This window comes from Delphinus delphis, chromosome 14 (genome assembly GCF_949987515.2).
Source record: "Delphinus delphis chromosome 14, mDelDel1.2, whole genome shotgun sequence".
NCBI lineage: Eukaryota > Metazoa > Chordata > Mammalia > Artiodactyla > Delphinidae > Delphinus > Delphinus delphis.
Genome location: NC_082696.1, coordinates 50312402 through 50329623, shown reverse-complemented (window position 1 = coordinate 50329623; position 17222 = coordinate 50312402). Strand labels below are relative to the sequence as shown.

Genomic DNA, 17222 nt, shown 5'->3' with positions numbered 1-17222 from the left:
ATATTAAACTTCTGATGTATTTAAATTTTAAAATAATTTTATTTAGCATTTATTTTGTGTTAATGTTTCCTTCTAATGTTTTCTACTATCATAAGTCTTTATCAGGTAGAGATCATTCTAACATGTTACTGAAATACATAATCTTGTCATAGTATATTGACTTACACTAGTGATAAGCCATGAATTTATTATTATTATGGAGTTTTTTGGACAGAAAACTGCTGAAACTTTTAGTATAATCCTATAATAGAAAAATGGTTCACTGTTTATTATTATGGGCACATTATTTGAGAACACATAAAGTATTATGATAAATACAGAACTACTTAGGATTTCAGGAATTTTCCAGATTAATATCTTTTGGGAATTTGGAAACACTTTTTCTGGAATTCCCCGATTTTTCAGCTGTGTGATTACCTGCAACTCTCCTCTGGTTCTTCATGCCATAAGGACTGTAGGTTTTCTGTTAGAATTTTAGTTGCCCTGAGCAGTACTGATTTTATTGTCTTTAGTCTGAAAAAGCTGTAAAAATGAGTAACACTTCTCCCAAGTGTCAGCTTCTTCTAGAATCTGCCTGCTTCTGTTCACTTTCCAGTGCCTTCAGGTTACCTGTTTCTGTACTTTGTGCAGAGTTTACAGCTGCCCATCAGCAGGAGAGTCAGCTAGGGCAGAGCTTAGTTTGCCCTACTAGGAGCATAACTCTTCTCCCTGTTCTGATAGAGCACAATTTCTACTATCTTCTTGAGAAGACTGCATGGGAAATATATTTTTTGAGGGCTCATTTGTCCAAAAATGTCCTTATTTTACTTGATTAATAGTTTGACTGGGCATGGATAGTTTGACAATAATGTTCCCTTCAAAACTTTTAGGCACTATGCCATTATCTTCACGTTTCCATTATTGCTGTTGCAAAGTTCGATGTGAAAGTTTCTTGATCTTTTGTATTTGACCTGTTTTTCCCTTCTGAAGTTGTTAGGATATTCTTTCTTTATTTCTAGTTTCCTGAAACTTCATAATAATGTGCCTTAGAATGGACCTTTTCCCCCATTCTTTGTGCTGGGACTCTTTCAATTTAGAAAATCATGTCCTTCAGTTCTAAGAAATTTAATTTTCTTTCTTTCTTTGATAATTCCTCCCCCCCGCCAATAGTCTTTAGAACACCTCCTGGTTAGATATTGAACCTTCTGGATTTATCTTCTAATTCTTTTATTCTCTTTTATTTTCCATCTTTTTGTCTTTCTGCTCTATTTTCTGAAAGATTACTTCAACCTTTTTCCCTAAATTTTTTATTTAGCAGTCATATTCAGAGTTCTTTCTTATGCCCAAATTGTCCTTTTTGTTTATAGCATTTATGCAGTGCAATATGCCTATATAATAATAGGCATATTAGAGTGTATTTTTCCCCTTTTGGTCTCTGTATTTTTTTCTTTCCTTCCTCCAAGATCCTTTTCTCTACTTCTTTATTGTGATTTTTATCTTTTATCCTAGAGGATTTCCTTAAATGCCTAGAAATATTTGTTGTCCATTCACAAGAATGAAGCACTGAAAAGCCGATTAGAAGTTCTATGTGCATAGATAGGGTTTTATTGATTGGTGGGCTTCACTAGATAAGGTGGCAGGTCAGGTTTTCCAATGAAGAACCCCCAAATGTCAGTATCTGCAGGTCTTTTTTTTTTTTTTTTTTGGCTATTGAGTTTCCTCCAATTTTTCTGTCTACTTCTTGGGATGGAAGCTTCCTGGACTGGTAGGGTTCTGGATGCTGAAGAGGTAAGGACTGTTGGTTTCACTGTTTACTTTGCAGAATTGTAGTACGGTGTCTCTCACCCTTTCTCAATGTTAAAAGTGTCCCAGACAGTAAACTTACCAGTTTCAGCTGGAGTGGAGCAATTATAGGAGTCTGGCTGTCCAGGTGAAAGGAGAGAATCTAAGGAACTGCCTTTGTCTTATTTTCAAACAATGCCTGTGTTTCCAGCCTGACCCCTCACCTGCATTTTTGAGTATATCTAGTAGTGCCAAACCTTTGGGGAGTTTGTGGTGAGGACTGGATTGCTTTATCTTGGCTCAGTACCCCACCTCCCACCTTCTGATTTCTCAATCTACTAAGGTCCTGTTCATCCAACTAAGGAAAGCAATGCTAGTCTTTTCTTCTTCCAGGCTTCCCTAATCTTTCCAAGTACTTCTCTAAGAATCACTTTCCCTCATCACTTGTTTTTTGGGGAGGGTAAATCACCCTCTTCTTTCCTAAGGGGAAGGGAGGGAAAAGGTTCTTATCACAAATACTAGACACAAAAGCCAGTGATTCCTGATCCTCTTTCCCCTCCTTAGAAAGACACTGTGGTGTGGGGAATAGGGGGGATTGTGGAGGAGGGTGGCATTTGGAATAGGGCTGGTTCTTCTCATTATTTAACCACAGGGGCAGGAGTCTGGATCCAGTTATTGGTGGCTTATTGGTGGTTCTCTTTAGAAATCTGAGTGTACTCAGCACTTCTGTCCATCAACTTTGAGCCTTAATTACAATTCCAGGACAAGAGGGAAACATTGCACAATGCAAAAAGTGCATAATGATCCATTGTATGGGTGTATCCAAATGTACTTCAAATTCCCCATTATTGGACATTTAGGTTCTTTTTCACTTTTTTGATGTTAGCAGTGTCACAGTGAACACCCTTGGAGTCGTTAAACATTATTATTTCCATAAGTGAGATTCCTATGGGTGGAATAGCTGGGTGATATGATATGCATGTTTTTAATACTTTTATTACATACTATCTGGTTACCTTGAACTCTTGTAACCAGTTTTACATTCCTCCCCGTGGTACATAAGAGGGTTCTTTTTCCCCTTACCTATGCTTGCTCCAGCTATTTTATCTTTTGCCTTATCTCTGCCAGTTTAGATAAAAGTATGGCCTCTCATGATTTTACATTGCATTTTTATCACTAGTAAGAATGAAACACTTTACACATGCTTTTTGCCTACTGAGCTGTTTTTTTTAACGCAATTTGCCTGTTCAGGTCCTTTCACAGTTTTTCTATTGGGGTATTCAATTTTTTATATGTTGGCGTTTTTAATACATTGAAAATATTAGTCGTATGCCATAAATGTTGCCACTATGCTTCCCAATTTGATGTGTACATTTTATTTGTAATATTTTCTGTTATACAGAAAATTTAAATTTTTATGTATTCAGATCTTAGATAAAATGACTTAATTCTGAGTTTCAGTTTTCTCTTCAGTAAAAACATGATAATACATACTACATGGTAAGGTGGATATGGTTTAGGTAAATTAACTGCTACATAATAGTTGCTCAACAAATGATAGCTTTTTTTTATTCCATGTGACACATTGAAAAAGTTCAGAATCATCCAAATTTTTTACTAGAATTAAAAAACATAGTCAAAGAAGTTTAAACCAGATATGAACCTGAATATTAAGTGAAACTCTGTATCTTTTAGGCCAGTATAGACAGGTAACTTTTAATTTCTCTTTTTTACTAGTCTAATTTTTGTTCTTAAAAAAATTAATGAGTTCTGATTGATGGATCCTCTTAAGTAGGGAAGTCTGAAGTCTGAGTGGAGTGTGAGAAGACTAGTGTTTTCTTCTAAGTTACTATTAAGGGATTATGAATATATTCATTTCTGGTAATGATTTCTTTCATAGCATCATTATTTATTTTATATCAATATAGATACATCTGATAAAACCAAAATAACACACTAGCCCCTCCTGCTTTTAAGACAATATGCAAATAAGGTTTCTGTCCCCCAGCAGGTCAGTAGAGCTTCTTACTCCCTGAGGTCAAGTGCAATTTGGCTTAGATAGATAACAGTCTGTTCAGTTGCGAGCTACATAAAATGCTTTTATGAATGTTTATTTTTAGGCCACTTTACACCAATAATTTTTTTTTATTTTACATGTTGTAACTTCTGAGTAACTTCTTTTTAAATTAATTAATTAATTTATTTTTGGTTGCATTGGGTCTTGTTGGGTCTTTGTTGCTGCTTGTGGGTTTTCCCTAGTTGTGGCGAGCCGGGGCTACTCTTCTTTGCAGTGTGCGGACTTCTCATTGCGGTGGCTCCTCTTGTTGCGGAGCACAGGCTCTAGGCGTGCAGGCTCAGTAGTTGTGGCTCGCAGGCTCAGTAGTTGTGGCACACAGGGTTAGTTGCTCTGCGGCATGTGGGATCTTCCCGGACCAGGGCTCGAACCTGTGTCCCCTGCATTGGAAGGCGGATTCTTAACCACTGCTCCACCAGGGAAGTCCCTGAGTAACTTTTTATGATAATATAATAGAATTCTTATAAGGTACTATTATAATAAAAATAATTTTATCATTTCACATATAATTTCACTGTAAATGAAATCACATATAGCAATTTCATAGATGTGGCCTAACTAAAGTCTAGTGAGCCATATTTTAATATTATAGTATATTTGAGCACAGAATAACAAAGAAATCACCACTGAGGAAGTTTATAAGCAATTGTTTGTTAACCAAATATGCTTTGAGAAACGTGACTGTCTTCTATTTTAGTTATTTTTCAGAATTCAGTTCTCCCCCTCTATTAGGTAACATGCCTAACCTAAGGACAGGTTAACTTTCTGAAAGCCAGCAGATGTCCTGGGTGGCTGACATTGCTTTCTTCTTTATGTATCCCTTAAAAAGTAGCTCCCTTCTCCATCAGTTGTATGCGTGTTCATCTCCATTGCAAGGTGGAGATGATTCCAAATGAATTCCTATGAATGATGTTGGCAAAGCCATCTAAACATACATGTGCTTGGTGTGGGCATTGACATTTACATTGGCTTGTATGATTTCTTTGTACTTTAAAATTGTTTAGTCTCTATAATCACTCTTTCTGTAGTGTAATTTTATTACATTAATACAGCTCTATTCAAATATCATACAAGCCTTTATATAAGTCAAATAGCATTCCCCTGCAAAGCCAACCATTGCAAATGATATTTTTAAGATCCTTGAGGTGGAGTGGTTATTACTTGAAATGTGATAGTTCCAAACCCTTCATAATGACTGTGTGCTTTTACTGTAGAACATTTGAAGAATTAGGTGCTTATGTGTTAAATGCTTGCCACCTGATAATTATCTCAAGGGAGAAATTATTTTGGTTTAGTTTAAGCTTAATCTAAAGAAAAATAATTTATCATATTAGTTTTCAGTAAGACTTTATTAAGACCGATGTCCAGAATAGAGGTTAATTTCTTCCACTCCTAGATAAGAGTGATTTGTGTGTCAAAATTAAGCATATTGGCAGGTCATCCTGTATAAGTTTATATATAGAGTTGAAGTAAACTTATATTTTAACTTGAAGTTGTTTTTTTAACGACGTTTATTTCTTCTGTCAGTTATTTTTATTTTATTGACTGTTAATTTATCAGTCCTTTCTTTTAAAAAAAAAAAAGTGAGAGGAAAAAAAGCCATAGTATTATCACATTTGTGTATGTGGGTTCCCTAAACCATATGGTGATTTCTAATTAGAATACAAAGGATTCTTTGTCGAGACTAACTTCATAGTAGCTGCAATGGTGGGCATCACAGAAGGAGAGAGTTTTCTTGAGTTTCCGACAAGGACACTTTTGAGAGAAACTGTGTGGTCTATAATCGTCCTTATACTCAAAGTCTGATAAAGTTATTGATGTGCAGATCAAGTTGGTATTTTGAAGCTGGTAATTTGATTCTGCATGTTTGATCCTCTCAGTCAGTGGCTTGGCTTGATTTTTTTAAAAGGCAGATTCAGTATTTAATTTCACATGTACCCTCGCAGTAGAGATTTCAAAGGATACTTTGCTGGATGCTTGACTGCCTTGTCTATTTGCTCTTGTTTTGCATGCAAGAGAGAGCCAGAAGCCTTTCTTCTCATTGTGTACACATAGTATTAATGGATTTACTCTGCCTGTATCGTCTCATTACTGAAAACAGCCAGAAGCACAGAAGTCTTTCAGTGTATGCAAATAAGGCAGAATCATCTACCTGAGAGTTAATATTCTCTGCTTTTAAGTGTATTCTAAATCTGATGTTTGTATTTAGAGCATAACATCCTGTTCTTTTTTTTTTATGGGCAAAAAGCTAAGCAGGCTCAGGCAGCTGTTTGATGTTGGCTTCAAGTGTTATTAATTTCATATTCTATTATTCTTTTCACTGTAGCACAAGTGAAGCTGATGTGGAGGCTGTCATGGATAAGTTGTTTGATGAGCTGGCTCAGAAACAAAATGATTGTACGTAAGTTAATTTCTCTTGAAAGAGAATACATTTAGAACACAATGCCCAATCTCCACTGACCAATTAATAAGTTCCATTGCTGTATATGGGTTGATGCCACACTCAAGTGGCAGTCATTGTATCAGCATTTTGTCTAATTTATGTGTTGAATCATGTGCTATTATTCATCAAGCTATGCATTTCCTATCTGTAAGAGATGAATTTTATAGTAATTATCCAGACAAGATTGAGTCTTTGTTCATGTTCCCATAGTAACTAGACCAAGGATTCTAAAAGTGCAAGGCAGAGAGCTGCGGCTGAATAAAGCCTGTGGAACCATTGCCGACTGCACATTTGAAGAGCTGTGTGAGAGAGTGAGTATCCAGACATGTTCAGACTCATTGGCCTTTTCACATGTTAAAATACTTCATATTTTCCTCTCTTCCTGTTTCAGATTTTAAAATACAATTCACAGAGTCAGAACCGATTTAAAAGTCTCATTAAGAGAAATACTCATGTGTATATACCCATGTGCTTTTTATAGATACTGGCATGAAATTTACTCTTAGAAGGGCTCGAAAACAAAATTAGAAACAGAGAGAACTGTCAGCTATTGCTGGAAGCAAAACTAAAATCAGCTTTAGGGATATTTTGTAAAAGTCAAACATAAGAAAATTTTTTTTAAAAATGAGGTGAGGTTAGTACCAGGGGAAAGGAAGATGAAGTAATAATACCATGATCCAAGGAGGTATGACATAAAAGAATTTCCATTCCTTGTTCTTATGGCTCATCTGTTATTGTCATAATATCTGACCTATTTGGGCCAAGGTCAAAGAAAGTGAATTTTTATAACTGTGACATCTATGTTATATAACAATATATCCAACAGAGAAAAAAAATATACATATATGTTCATATAAATGAGAAAGATGTTGATTACAGATTAATTATAGATATGAATTCTGTCTTTTTTTTTTTTTTTTTTTTGCGGTATGCGGGCCTTTTACTATTGTGGCCTCTCCCGTCGTGGAGCACAGGCTCCAGACGCGCAGGCTCAGTGGCCATGGCTCACGGGCCCAGCCGTTCCGCGGCATGTGGGATCTTCTGGGACCAGGGCACGAACCCGCATCCCCTGCATTGGCAGGCAGACTCTCAACCACTGCGCCACCAGGGAAGCCCTGATTTCTGTCTTTTAAAAGCTCTGGGAATTCTCAGTACTCAATGGGTATTCAATTGACTGTAAAACTTGAGAAAAACAAAGCCAGTTACATATATCTTTAAGCATAATACCTCAATTACGTATAAATTATCATTTCAACTAGTCTCTCTGATTTATCTTGAATTTTATGTAGCTAAAAAAGAATTGTTTTTCAGGGGGAAGAGAAAGTATTTTTTATACCTGCTAGCCATTTTATGACCACTTTTCTTAAAAACTAGTGACTTCATTACTTCTAAATTTGTAATTTTCAAACCAGAGAGAGAATCCAATCTACAAATGCTATCACAGAAATAAAGCACTTCAAGACCAATAAGGACTAGGATGAATTAGAATCCTCTGACAAGGTGATAATGTCAGTCTCTGGTTGTAAAGGTTATTCTGTGCGATACGGACGCTTCACACTTCTATTGCATCTATCTCATCAAGGTCCTAATAACCTAATATCTTCAGACATAATTTTATTAAGGCTTCCATTTAAGTTTTACTTACTTTGCCACTTGAGAAAAATCTTATATATCTGAGAAGCTACCCCCACTTCCATAGAAGGGGACCTAGTGAGGAAAGGGGAAGGACAGACCTGTTGTGTCTTGAGGTGGTAAGGCAAAGGTGGTCTCTTGGAGCAGCTACTGAGTATTTATCTCTATTTTTTATGTGCTCATTATTTCAGGAGACTTAGTACCAGGAAAAAGCCACTAATCAGAGACCAATATCTTCATAGTCTACTGTATCGGGGTAGTGAGGAAGAAGATTGATTGGGACTTTATCTTGAAAAATTAAGATAATACTTATAAAAATAGATGTTTTTATCTTATTTGACAAAAATATGGACTATAATAACAACTAAGAACTAAATTCCTAAAATAAATAGTGAACAAATTACTATTTATTTTTGGCATAACTTCCTTGACAAAATTTTAGGATGATAAACTAGTATATCCTACACTTCATGATTGGTTGTTCGAGTACATGGAAAATCATGTTTATAAAAACGTTTAAGGATATCATCTGTTTTTTCGAAGTCCTGTTTTAATTCATGAATATTTCAGTTACTTTCTTTTAAATTTTTTTTTTCTTTTAAAGTTTTTATGTTGTCATTATCCTTGTTGAGTTTTTTTCTTCTTCAGTTAGCCAGATCTTCATTTCTCAGTGGCTTTGCATGGATAGGTTTGCTTTATATCCATATTGTAATTGTAGGATGTTTACTACGTCAGACTGGATGACTGACATTAAACATTGATATGATAGGTTGGATTAAGTACTAGTATTAAGCTGTGATGGAAGTTTGAGGAAGGGTTACATTTTAAAAATTGAGGTGTAATTGACCTATAACATTATATTAGTTTCAGGTGTACAACATAATGATTCAGTACTTGTATACATTGCAAAATGATCACCACAATAAATCTAGTTAACATCAGTCACCTTATATAATTGCAAAAAATTTTTTTCTTGTGATGAGAACTTTTAAGATCTATCTTCTAAGCAATTTTCAAGTCTGTAATACAATATTATTAATTATAGCTACCATGCTATACATTATACCCCCATGACTTATTTATTTTATAACTAAAAGTTTGTACCTTTTGACCCCTTTCACCCATTTCTCCCACCCCCCAACCCCCACCTCTGGCAACTACCAATCTGCTCTCTGTATGTATGAGCTTGTTTTTTTGTTTTCATTTTTTTAGATTCCACATATAAGTGAGACAATACAGTATTTGTCTTTCTCTCTCTAACTTATTTCATTTAGCATAATGCCCTCAAGGTCCATTCATGTTGTTGCAAGTGGCAAGATTTCTTTTTTTTTTTTTTATGGCTGAATAATATTACAGTATATAGATATACCACACTTGCTTTCATCCATTGATGGATACTTAAGTTGTTTCCATGTCTTGGCTATTGTAAATAATGCTGCAGTGAACATGTGGTGCATATATCTCTTCAAGTTAGTGTTTTTGTTTTCTTTAGATAAATACTCAGAAGTGGAATTGCTAGATCATATCTATATTTAATATTTTGAGGAACCTGCATACTATTCTCCATAGTGTCTGTACCAATTTACAGTCATACCAACAGCGCACAAGTGTTCCCTTTTCTCCACATCCTTACCAACGCTTGTTATTTCTTGTCTTTTTGATAATAGCCATTCTAAATGGTGTGAGGTGATATCTCACTGTGAATTTGGATTGCATTTCCCTGAGGATTAGTGATGTTAAACATCTCTTCATGTATCTGTTGGGCGTCTGTGTTTTCTTTGGAACAATATCTATTCAGATCATCCGCCCATTTTTATTTTTAATTAATTAATTTTTGGCTGCATCGTTGCTGCACACAGGCTTTCTCTAGTTGCAGCGAGGGGGCTACTCTTCGTTGCGGTGCACGGGCTTCTCATTGCAGTGGCTTCTCTTTTCTGTGGAGCACGGGCTCTAGGCGTGTGGGCTTCAGTAGTTGTGGCTCACAGGCTCTAGAGCACAGGCTCAGTAGTTGTGGCACACGGACTTAGTTGCTCTGTGGCGTGTGGGATCTTCCCACACCAGGGCTCGAACCCTTGTCCCCTGCATTGGCAGGCGGATTCTTAACCACTGCGCCACCAGGGAAGTCCCATCTGCTCATTTCTAATTGGATTTTTTTTTTTTTTGCTATTAAATTGGATGAGTTCTTCATATGTTTTGGATGTTAACCCCTTATCAGATATATGATTTGCAGATATTTTCTTCCATTCAATAGGTTGCCTTTTCATTTTGTTGATGGTTTCCTTTGCTGGGCAGAAGCTTTTTAGTCTGATGTATTCCTGCTTTATTTTTGCTTTTTTGCTTTTGTTTTTGGTGTCAGATTCAAAGAGTCATCACCAAGGCCTAGGTCAAGGAGCTTACTGCCTGTGTTTTCTTCTAAGAGTTTTATGGTTTCAGGTCTTATGTTCAATTTTTTAATCCATTTTGAGTTAATTTTTGTGTATGGTGTAAGATAGTGATCGAGTTTCATTCTTCTGCATATGACTGTCCAGTTTTCACACCACCATTTATTGAAGAGACTGTCCTTTCCCTATTGTATATTCTTGGCTCCTTTGTCATAAATTAATTGACCATATATATGGATTCATTTCTGGGTTCTCTATTCTGTTGTATTGATCTTTGCATCTGTTTTTATGCCAATACCATGCTGTTTTGGTTACTATAGCTTTCTAATATAGTTTGAAATCAGGGAGCATGATGCTTCCAGGCCTGTTCTTTCTCAGTATTCCTTTGGCGATTCAGGATATTCTGTGGTTCCATATAAATTTTAGGATTGTTTGTTTTATTTTTGTGAAAAATAGCACTGGAATTTTGATAGGGATTGCATTGAATCTATAATTGCTTTGGGTAGTATGGACATTTTAATAATATTCTTCTAATCCATGAGCATGGACTATCCTTTCATTTATTTGTATGTTTAATTTCTTTCATTAATCTCTTGTAGTTTTCAGTATATAGGTGTTTCACTTCCTTAGTTAAATTTATTCTCAGGCATTTTATTCTTTTTGTTGCAATTGTAAATGGGATTGTTTTCTTAATTTCTCTTTCTGATAGTTGGTTGTTAGTGTATAGAAACACAACAAATTTTGTATATGATTTTGTATTCTGTGACTTTACTGAATTCTTTTTATTAGTTCTAATAGTTTTTTTGGTGGAGTCTTTAGGGTATTCTACATATAATATGTCATCTGCAAACAGTGACAGTCTTACTTCTTCCCTTCAATTTGGATGCATTTTATTTCTTCTTCTTGCCTAATTGCTCTGGCTAGGGCTTCCAATACTATGTTGAATTAAAGTGCTGAGAGTGGGCATCTTTGTGTTGTTCTTGATCTGAAAGGAAAAGCTTTTAGCTTTTTACTGTAGAGTCTGATGTTAGCTGTGGGCTTGTTACATATGGCCTTTATTATGTTGAGGTACATTACCTCTGTATCTACTTTGTTTAAAGTTTTTATTATAAATGATGTTGAATTTTGTCAAATGCTTTTTCTGCATCTATTGAGATGATTAAATGATTTTTATCCTTCATTTCATTAATGTGGTGTGTCAGATTGATTTGCATATGTTGAACCATCCTTGTATCACTGGAATAAATCCCATTTTAATATTGCGTGTGATCCTTTTAATGTATTGTTGAACTTGGTTTGCTAGTATTTTGTTGGGGATTTTTGCATCTATGTTCAGCAGGGATATTGGCCTGTAATTTTCTTTTCTTGTGGTATCCTTGTCTGGTTTTGGTATCAGGGTAATGCTGGACTCATAAAATGTATTTGGAATGTATTACTGCTTCTGTTTTTTAGAAGAGTTTGGGAAGTATTGGTGTTAATTCTTCTTTGAATGTTTGGTAGAATTCACCAGTGAAGCTGTCTGGTCCTGGACTTTTGTTTCTTGGGAGGTTTTTGATTATTTGTTCAATTTCACTGCTAAATTTTCTATTTTTTCACAATTCAGTCTTGGTATGTTGTATGCTTCTAGGAATTTATCTATTTCCTCCAGGTTGTCAAATTTGTGGGTATATAATTGTTCATGAGTCTCTTTTTTTTAAATTTAATTTTAATTGAAATATAGTTGATTAACGATGTTGTGCCAGTCTCTGCTGTACAGCAGAGTGACTCAGTTATGCACATACAGACATTTTTTTTTTAATATTCTTTTCCACTGTGGTTTATCACAGGATATTGAATATAGTTCCCTGTGCTATACAGTAGGACCTTGTTGTTTATCCATCCTATATATAATAGTTTACATCTGCTATTCCCACACTCCCAGTCCTTCCAGCCCCCACCCCCTCCCCCTTGGCAACCACAAGTCTATTCTTTATGTCTGTGAGTCTGTTTCTATTTTGTAGATACGTTCATTTGTGCCATATTTTAGATTCCACATATAAGTGATAGCATATGGTATTTGTGTTTCTGACTTCACTTAGTATGATAATCTCTAGTTGCATCCATGTTTCTGCAAGTGGCATTATTTCGTTCCTTTTTCTGGCTGAGTAATATTCCATTGTATATATGTACCACATCATCTTTATCCATTCATCTGTCGATGGACATTTAGGTTGTTTCTATGTTTTGGCTATTGTGAATAGTGCTACTATGAACACATAATAGTCTCTTTTATCCTTTGTATTCCTGTGGTATCAATTGTAACATCTCCTCTTTAATTTCTGATGTTAGTTATTTGAGTCCTCTCTCTTTTTCTCTTGGGAATCTAGCTAAAGGTCTGTCAATTTTATGTTTTCAAAGAACTGACTCTTAGTTTTATTGATCTTTTCTATTGTCTTTGTAGTCTCTATTTTATTATTTCCACTCTGATCTTTGTTATTTCTGGAAGGGCTACATTTCTAAGTGGTCAGTTTATTTGTAACTATTTTCTTGTTATGATGATTTTGCATTTCTTTGCAACCTTATAACTATGGCAATTCAGATATAGAACACTTTGCATGAAGAGGACTCTTAAAATCATTGTACTTTCAGATGTAGCCTAAAACTCTTCATTAGTTATAATGATATTATGAGCCAGGCTAAATAGCTGCCACAAGCCATTCAGTAAAGAAGAAGGTACATCCAGCTGAAGGTAAAGAAGCAGGCATCTAGTGTGTCTGGGACAGTCCCAGCATTGGACTGCCCTTCTAGATTTCTGGGAGGCTCTTGAAGTCTGAGACTCACCCAACCACCCATCCTGACATTATCATGAAAAACACCTTCGGCAAGGAGTGGATGGGTTGATAGCCTATAACCATTATTTTTGAACCATGGCCCTTTCCAAGAAAAAATGATATATTTATAGACATATATATTAGGTAGAAACTTATCTATTAGTATCTTAATAGGTTAAAGGAGGTTTAAACTCTAAACCCTTGACGTATGCCATAAGTAAAGCTAAAAAGGCCTGGGCTATTACCCTCTTCTCACACCTGTACCCCTCCCAGCACCAAGCACAGTTCCTCAGATCTGGAATCCAGCAGGTTAACATCTAATCTTTTGTTATCTATGGGATTCTTATTCTCTGCAAATCAACAATTCAACACTGTCATGCTCAGAGAAGCAGTCTCAATTAGGAGACCCTATAGCACCTGCATAGTAATAATAGCAATATTACCATGTATCAGGCATCGTTCTAAGTACTTTATATGTATTAATTCATTTTATACTTACAATAGGTAGGTACTATTATTGTCCCCATTTATAGGTGGAGAAATTGAGGCACCAAGATGTTAAGTTACTTTCCCAAGATCGCATAGCGAGTAAGTGGCAGAGCCAGGACTTGAACTCCTTGGTAGTCTAGGAGTCAGATTCTGTGCTCTTAATCACTACAGTATATCTGAAAATGTTCTGGAAAAGTTCTACATCAAACCTTTAATATAATTCTGGTTCTACCATGAAGTACAATCAGATACTTTGTGAATTCCCACATCTGAGCTAAGCTTTGAGCCCTTTATAAAGCGTGAAGCTGGCTGGGGAACAAGATATCCTCCAGTCTGAGAGACCCACCTCTCTGCTAGAACCTTAGTGCAGAACTGTCCAATTCATATGCCTTGGCATGCCCACTGGGAATGGGCCCAGCTACTGACCCCTCCATCCTCCTGAAGGCAATATAGGGCCTGTGCCTCCAGGACAGGGACCTCAAGCCTTAGGCAGCCTCATTCCTTTACTCCTTAGTGAAAATATTATCATTTTTTTCTCCTGGCCATGATATTAAAAAGGTTGGGAAGCCCTGCTTTAGAGAACTATGGGAGGGTAAAAGAGAATATGTTTGGGTGGTCTTTGTTCCCTGTCATTACCTCCATATCAGAGGCATGGTAAAGGAAAGTGAGGCAGATTCATTTCTCCAGACATGACATGAGCTTTAGGGATTCCTTTCCTTTCCTTGACATAGTTACTTGGCTCAATCAGAGGGTAATGGAGAAGTCAGAAATGTCATCACTTAAGTCAGTGGTTTTTGAAGTGCAGTTCTTAGGCATCTAGGGGTCCTGAAACCCTTTCAGAGGTCCTGGAGGTCAAAACTCTGTATAATAATACTAGGATACTGTTTGCCTTTTCCACTGTGGTAACATTTGCAGTAATGGTGCAAAAGCAATGGTGGATAAAACTGCTGGTGCTTTAGCATGAATCAAGGCAATGGCACCAAACCATGTTATATTCTTCATTGCCCATGAAGAATACTTACAGTTCCACTTTAAAATGTCCTTGAAGAAGCAGTAATTAAAAATGATTAATATTGTTAAATCTCAACCCTTGAGAATATGTCTTTTTATGTTTTCTTTTAAAAAAATATTTATTTATTTTTTGGCTACATTGGGTCTTCGTTGCTGCGCGCGGGCTTTCTCTAGTTGCGGCGAGCGGGGGGCTATGCTTCGTTGTGGTGTGCGGGCTTCTCATTGCAGTGGCATCTCTTGTTGCGGAGCACGGGCTCTAGGCGTGCAGGCTTCAGTAGTTGTGGCTCGCGGGCTCTAGAGTGTAGGCTCAGTAGTTGTGGCGCATGGGCTTAGTTGCTCCGCAGCATTTGGGATCTTCCCAGACCAGGGCTCGAACCTTTGTCGCCTACATTGGCAATCGGATTCTTAATCACTGCGCCACCAGGGAAGCCCTGAGAACATGTCTTTTTTTTTTTTTTTTTTTTAAGAACATGTCTTTTTAATACTCACTGTCATGAAGGAAGTACACATAAAGCTCTTCTGCTATGTACCAAATACAGTGGCTGTCTTTAGGAAAAGCACTTATGCAATTGTTTGAGTTGCTAGCTAAACTAGTCACTTTTTTCTTGGAACACCATTTTCACTTGGAAGAATAAGTGACAGATAGACTACAGTTATTCAGGTTTGGCAGACATTTTCTCATAGTGTTTGACAGACATTTTCTTGAAAATGAACAAAGTATTGATAAAACTGTCACTTTAAGAAAACAACTACAAGTATTTGTTGCCAATGATAAAAATTTGAGCAAACAAGTAAACAATAGAATTTTGGAAAACTTGTTGCTGCCACCATGAACTTGGCACCTCTTCCCAATTCTTAAGTATTTTTTTCTGATGAGATTGATGGTGATATTAACAAATGCTAAGTTTTGGTATTGTATAATTAAATGTATCAACATTTAGAAGATATGCATTACTCTTTGAATGAATATTTTCCAATAACCAATGCATACTCTTACAAAATCATGCATGACGAAGGTCTATTTAAAATGCAAGAAAGACTAATAATGGATTTTAATATAACAGAATTTAAAAAATACACAAATATTGTTTCAGACTCTACATCGCAACAATTATTTAAAAAATTACTTCTTATCAAGTTTTTAAAAAATTTTAAATAGACTATATTTTAGAAGTTTTAAGCTTACAGAAAAATTGAGAAGGTAGTCCTGAGAGTTTCCATATACTCCCAAATCCAACTTCCCCTATTATTAACATCTTACATTAGTATGGTATATTCATTACAATTAATGAACCAATATTGATATGATTAACTAAAGTCCATATATTATTCACACTTTCTTAGTTTTACCCAGTATCCTTTTTCTGTTCCAGGATACCACATTACCTTTAGTTATCTTGCCTCCTTAGATTCCTCTTGGTAGTGACAGTTTCTCAGACTTGCCTTGTTTTTGATGACCCTGACAGTTTTGAGGAATACTCGTCATTTATTTTGTAGATTGTCCCTCAAATGGGATTTGTCTGATGTTTTTCTCATGATTTGACTGGAATTGTGGGCTTTGGGAGGAAGATCACAGAGGTTAAGTGCTATTTTCATCAGATCATATCAAGGGTACTTATTATCAACATGACTTATCACTGTTGATGTTAACCTTGATCACACTTGTCTGAGGTAGTGTTTGTCTCCACTATAAAGTTATTCTTTTCCCCCTCTTTCCATAGTGAGCTCTTTGGAAGGAAGTTCTTGTTGAGTTTTCATGTGGCAGCAAAGAAGAAAATCCACAATTATCTAACAAGACTGTTAAAATACTTTTCCCTGGGCTTCCCTCGTGGTGCAGTAGTTGAGAGTCCGCCTGCCGATGCAGGGGACACGGGTTCGTGCCCCGGTCCGGGAGGATCCCACATGCCGCAGAGCAGCTGGGCCCGTGAGCCATGGCTGCTGGGCCTGTGCGTCCGGAGCCTGTGCTTCGCAACGGGAGGGGCCGCGGCAGTGAGAGGCCCGTGTACCACAAAAAAAAAAAAAAACTTTTCCCTTTTCCAACTACATATTTGTGTGAGGCTAGATTTTCTTATATGATTCAACCAAAGCAACATATCACAATAGTTTGACTGTAGAAGCAGGTATGAGAATTCTACCATCTTCTGTTATGCCAGACATTAAAGAGATTTGCCAAAAGTATAAAACAATGCTACTCTTCTTACTATTTTCATTTTAGAAATATAATTATTTTCATAAAAATGTTATTTCTGTTAATTTTATGGGTTGAATATAATGGTTTTATCATTGTTTTTTAAATAAATTAATAAATATTTTAAAATTTTCTCAGTTTTTATTTCTAATACAGTAACTATTGGGAGATATAACCCACATAAGCAAAAGCTCATGGGTTCCTCAGTAATTTTTAAGAGTGCTAGGGGGTCCTGAAACCAAAAAGTTTGAGAACTACTTTCTTTAGAGTTAAATTTCTGTGGACCTAAAACGAAAGTACCCTATTCAAAGAAAGCAGGCCAAAACTAAATTCTAAAGGCTTAACGAGTAAACTGACTATACCTAAATTTTTCTTATTGAGAAATGTAATTTTTACACCTGCAGAAAATTGTTTCCTCAACTGATAACTGTGC

General features: G+C 36.1%; 1 protein-coding gene across 5 annotated transcripts in view; it reads left to right on the top strand.

The window, feature by feature from the left end:
- AFG1L (AFG1 like ATPase) overlaps nt 1–17222 on the top strand; it is a 216239-nt gene that overhangs the window by 166745 nt on the left and 32272 nt on the right. For all 5 annotated transcript variants that reach the window (XM_060030135.2, XM_060030136.2, XM_060030133.2 and 2 more), the window contains 2 exons: nt 6162–6232; nt 6489–6589. In XM_060030135.2, coding sequence (XP_059886118.1) covers nt 6162–6232; nt 6489–6589 — 172 coding nt within the window. The remainder of the gene's footprint in view (nt 1–6161; nt 6233–6488; nt 6590–17222) is intronic.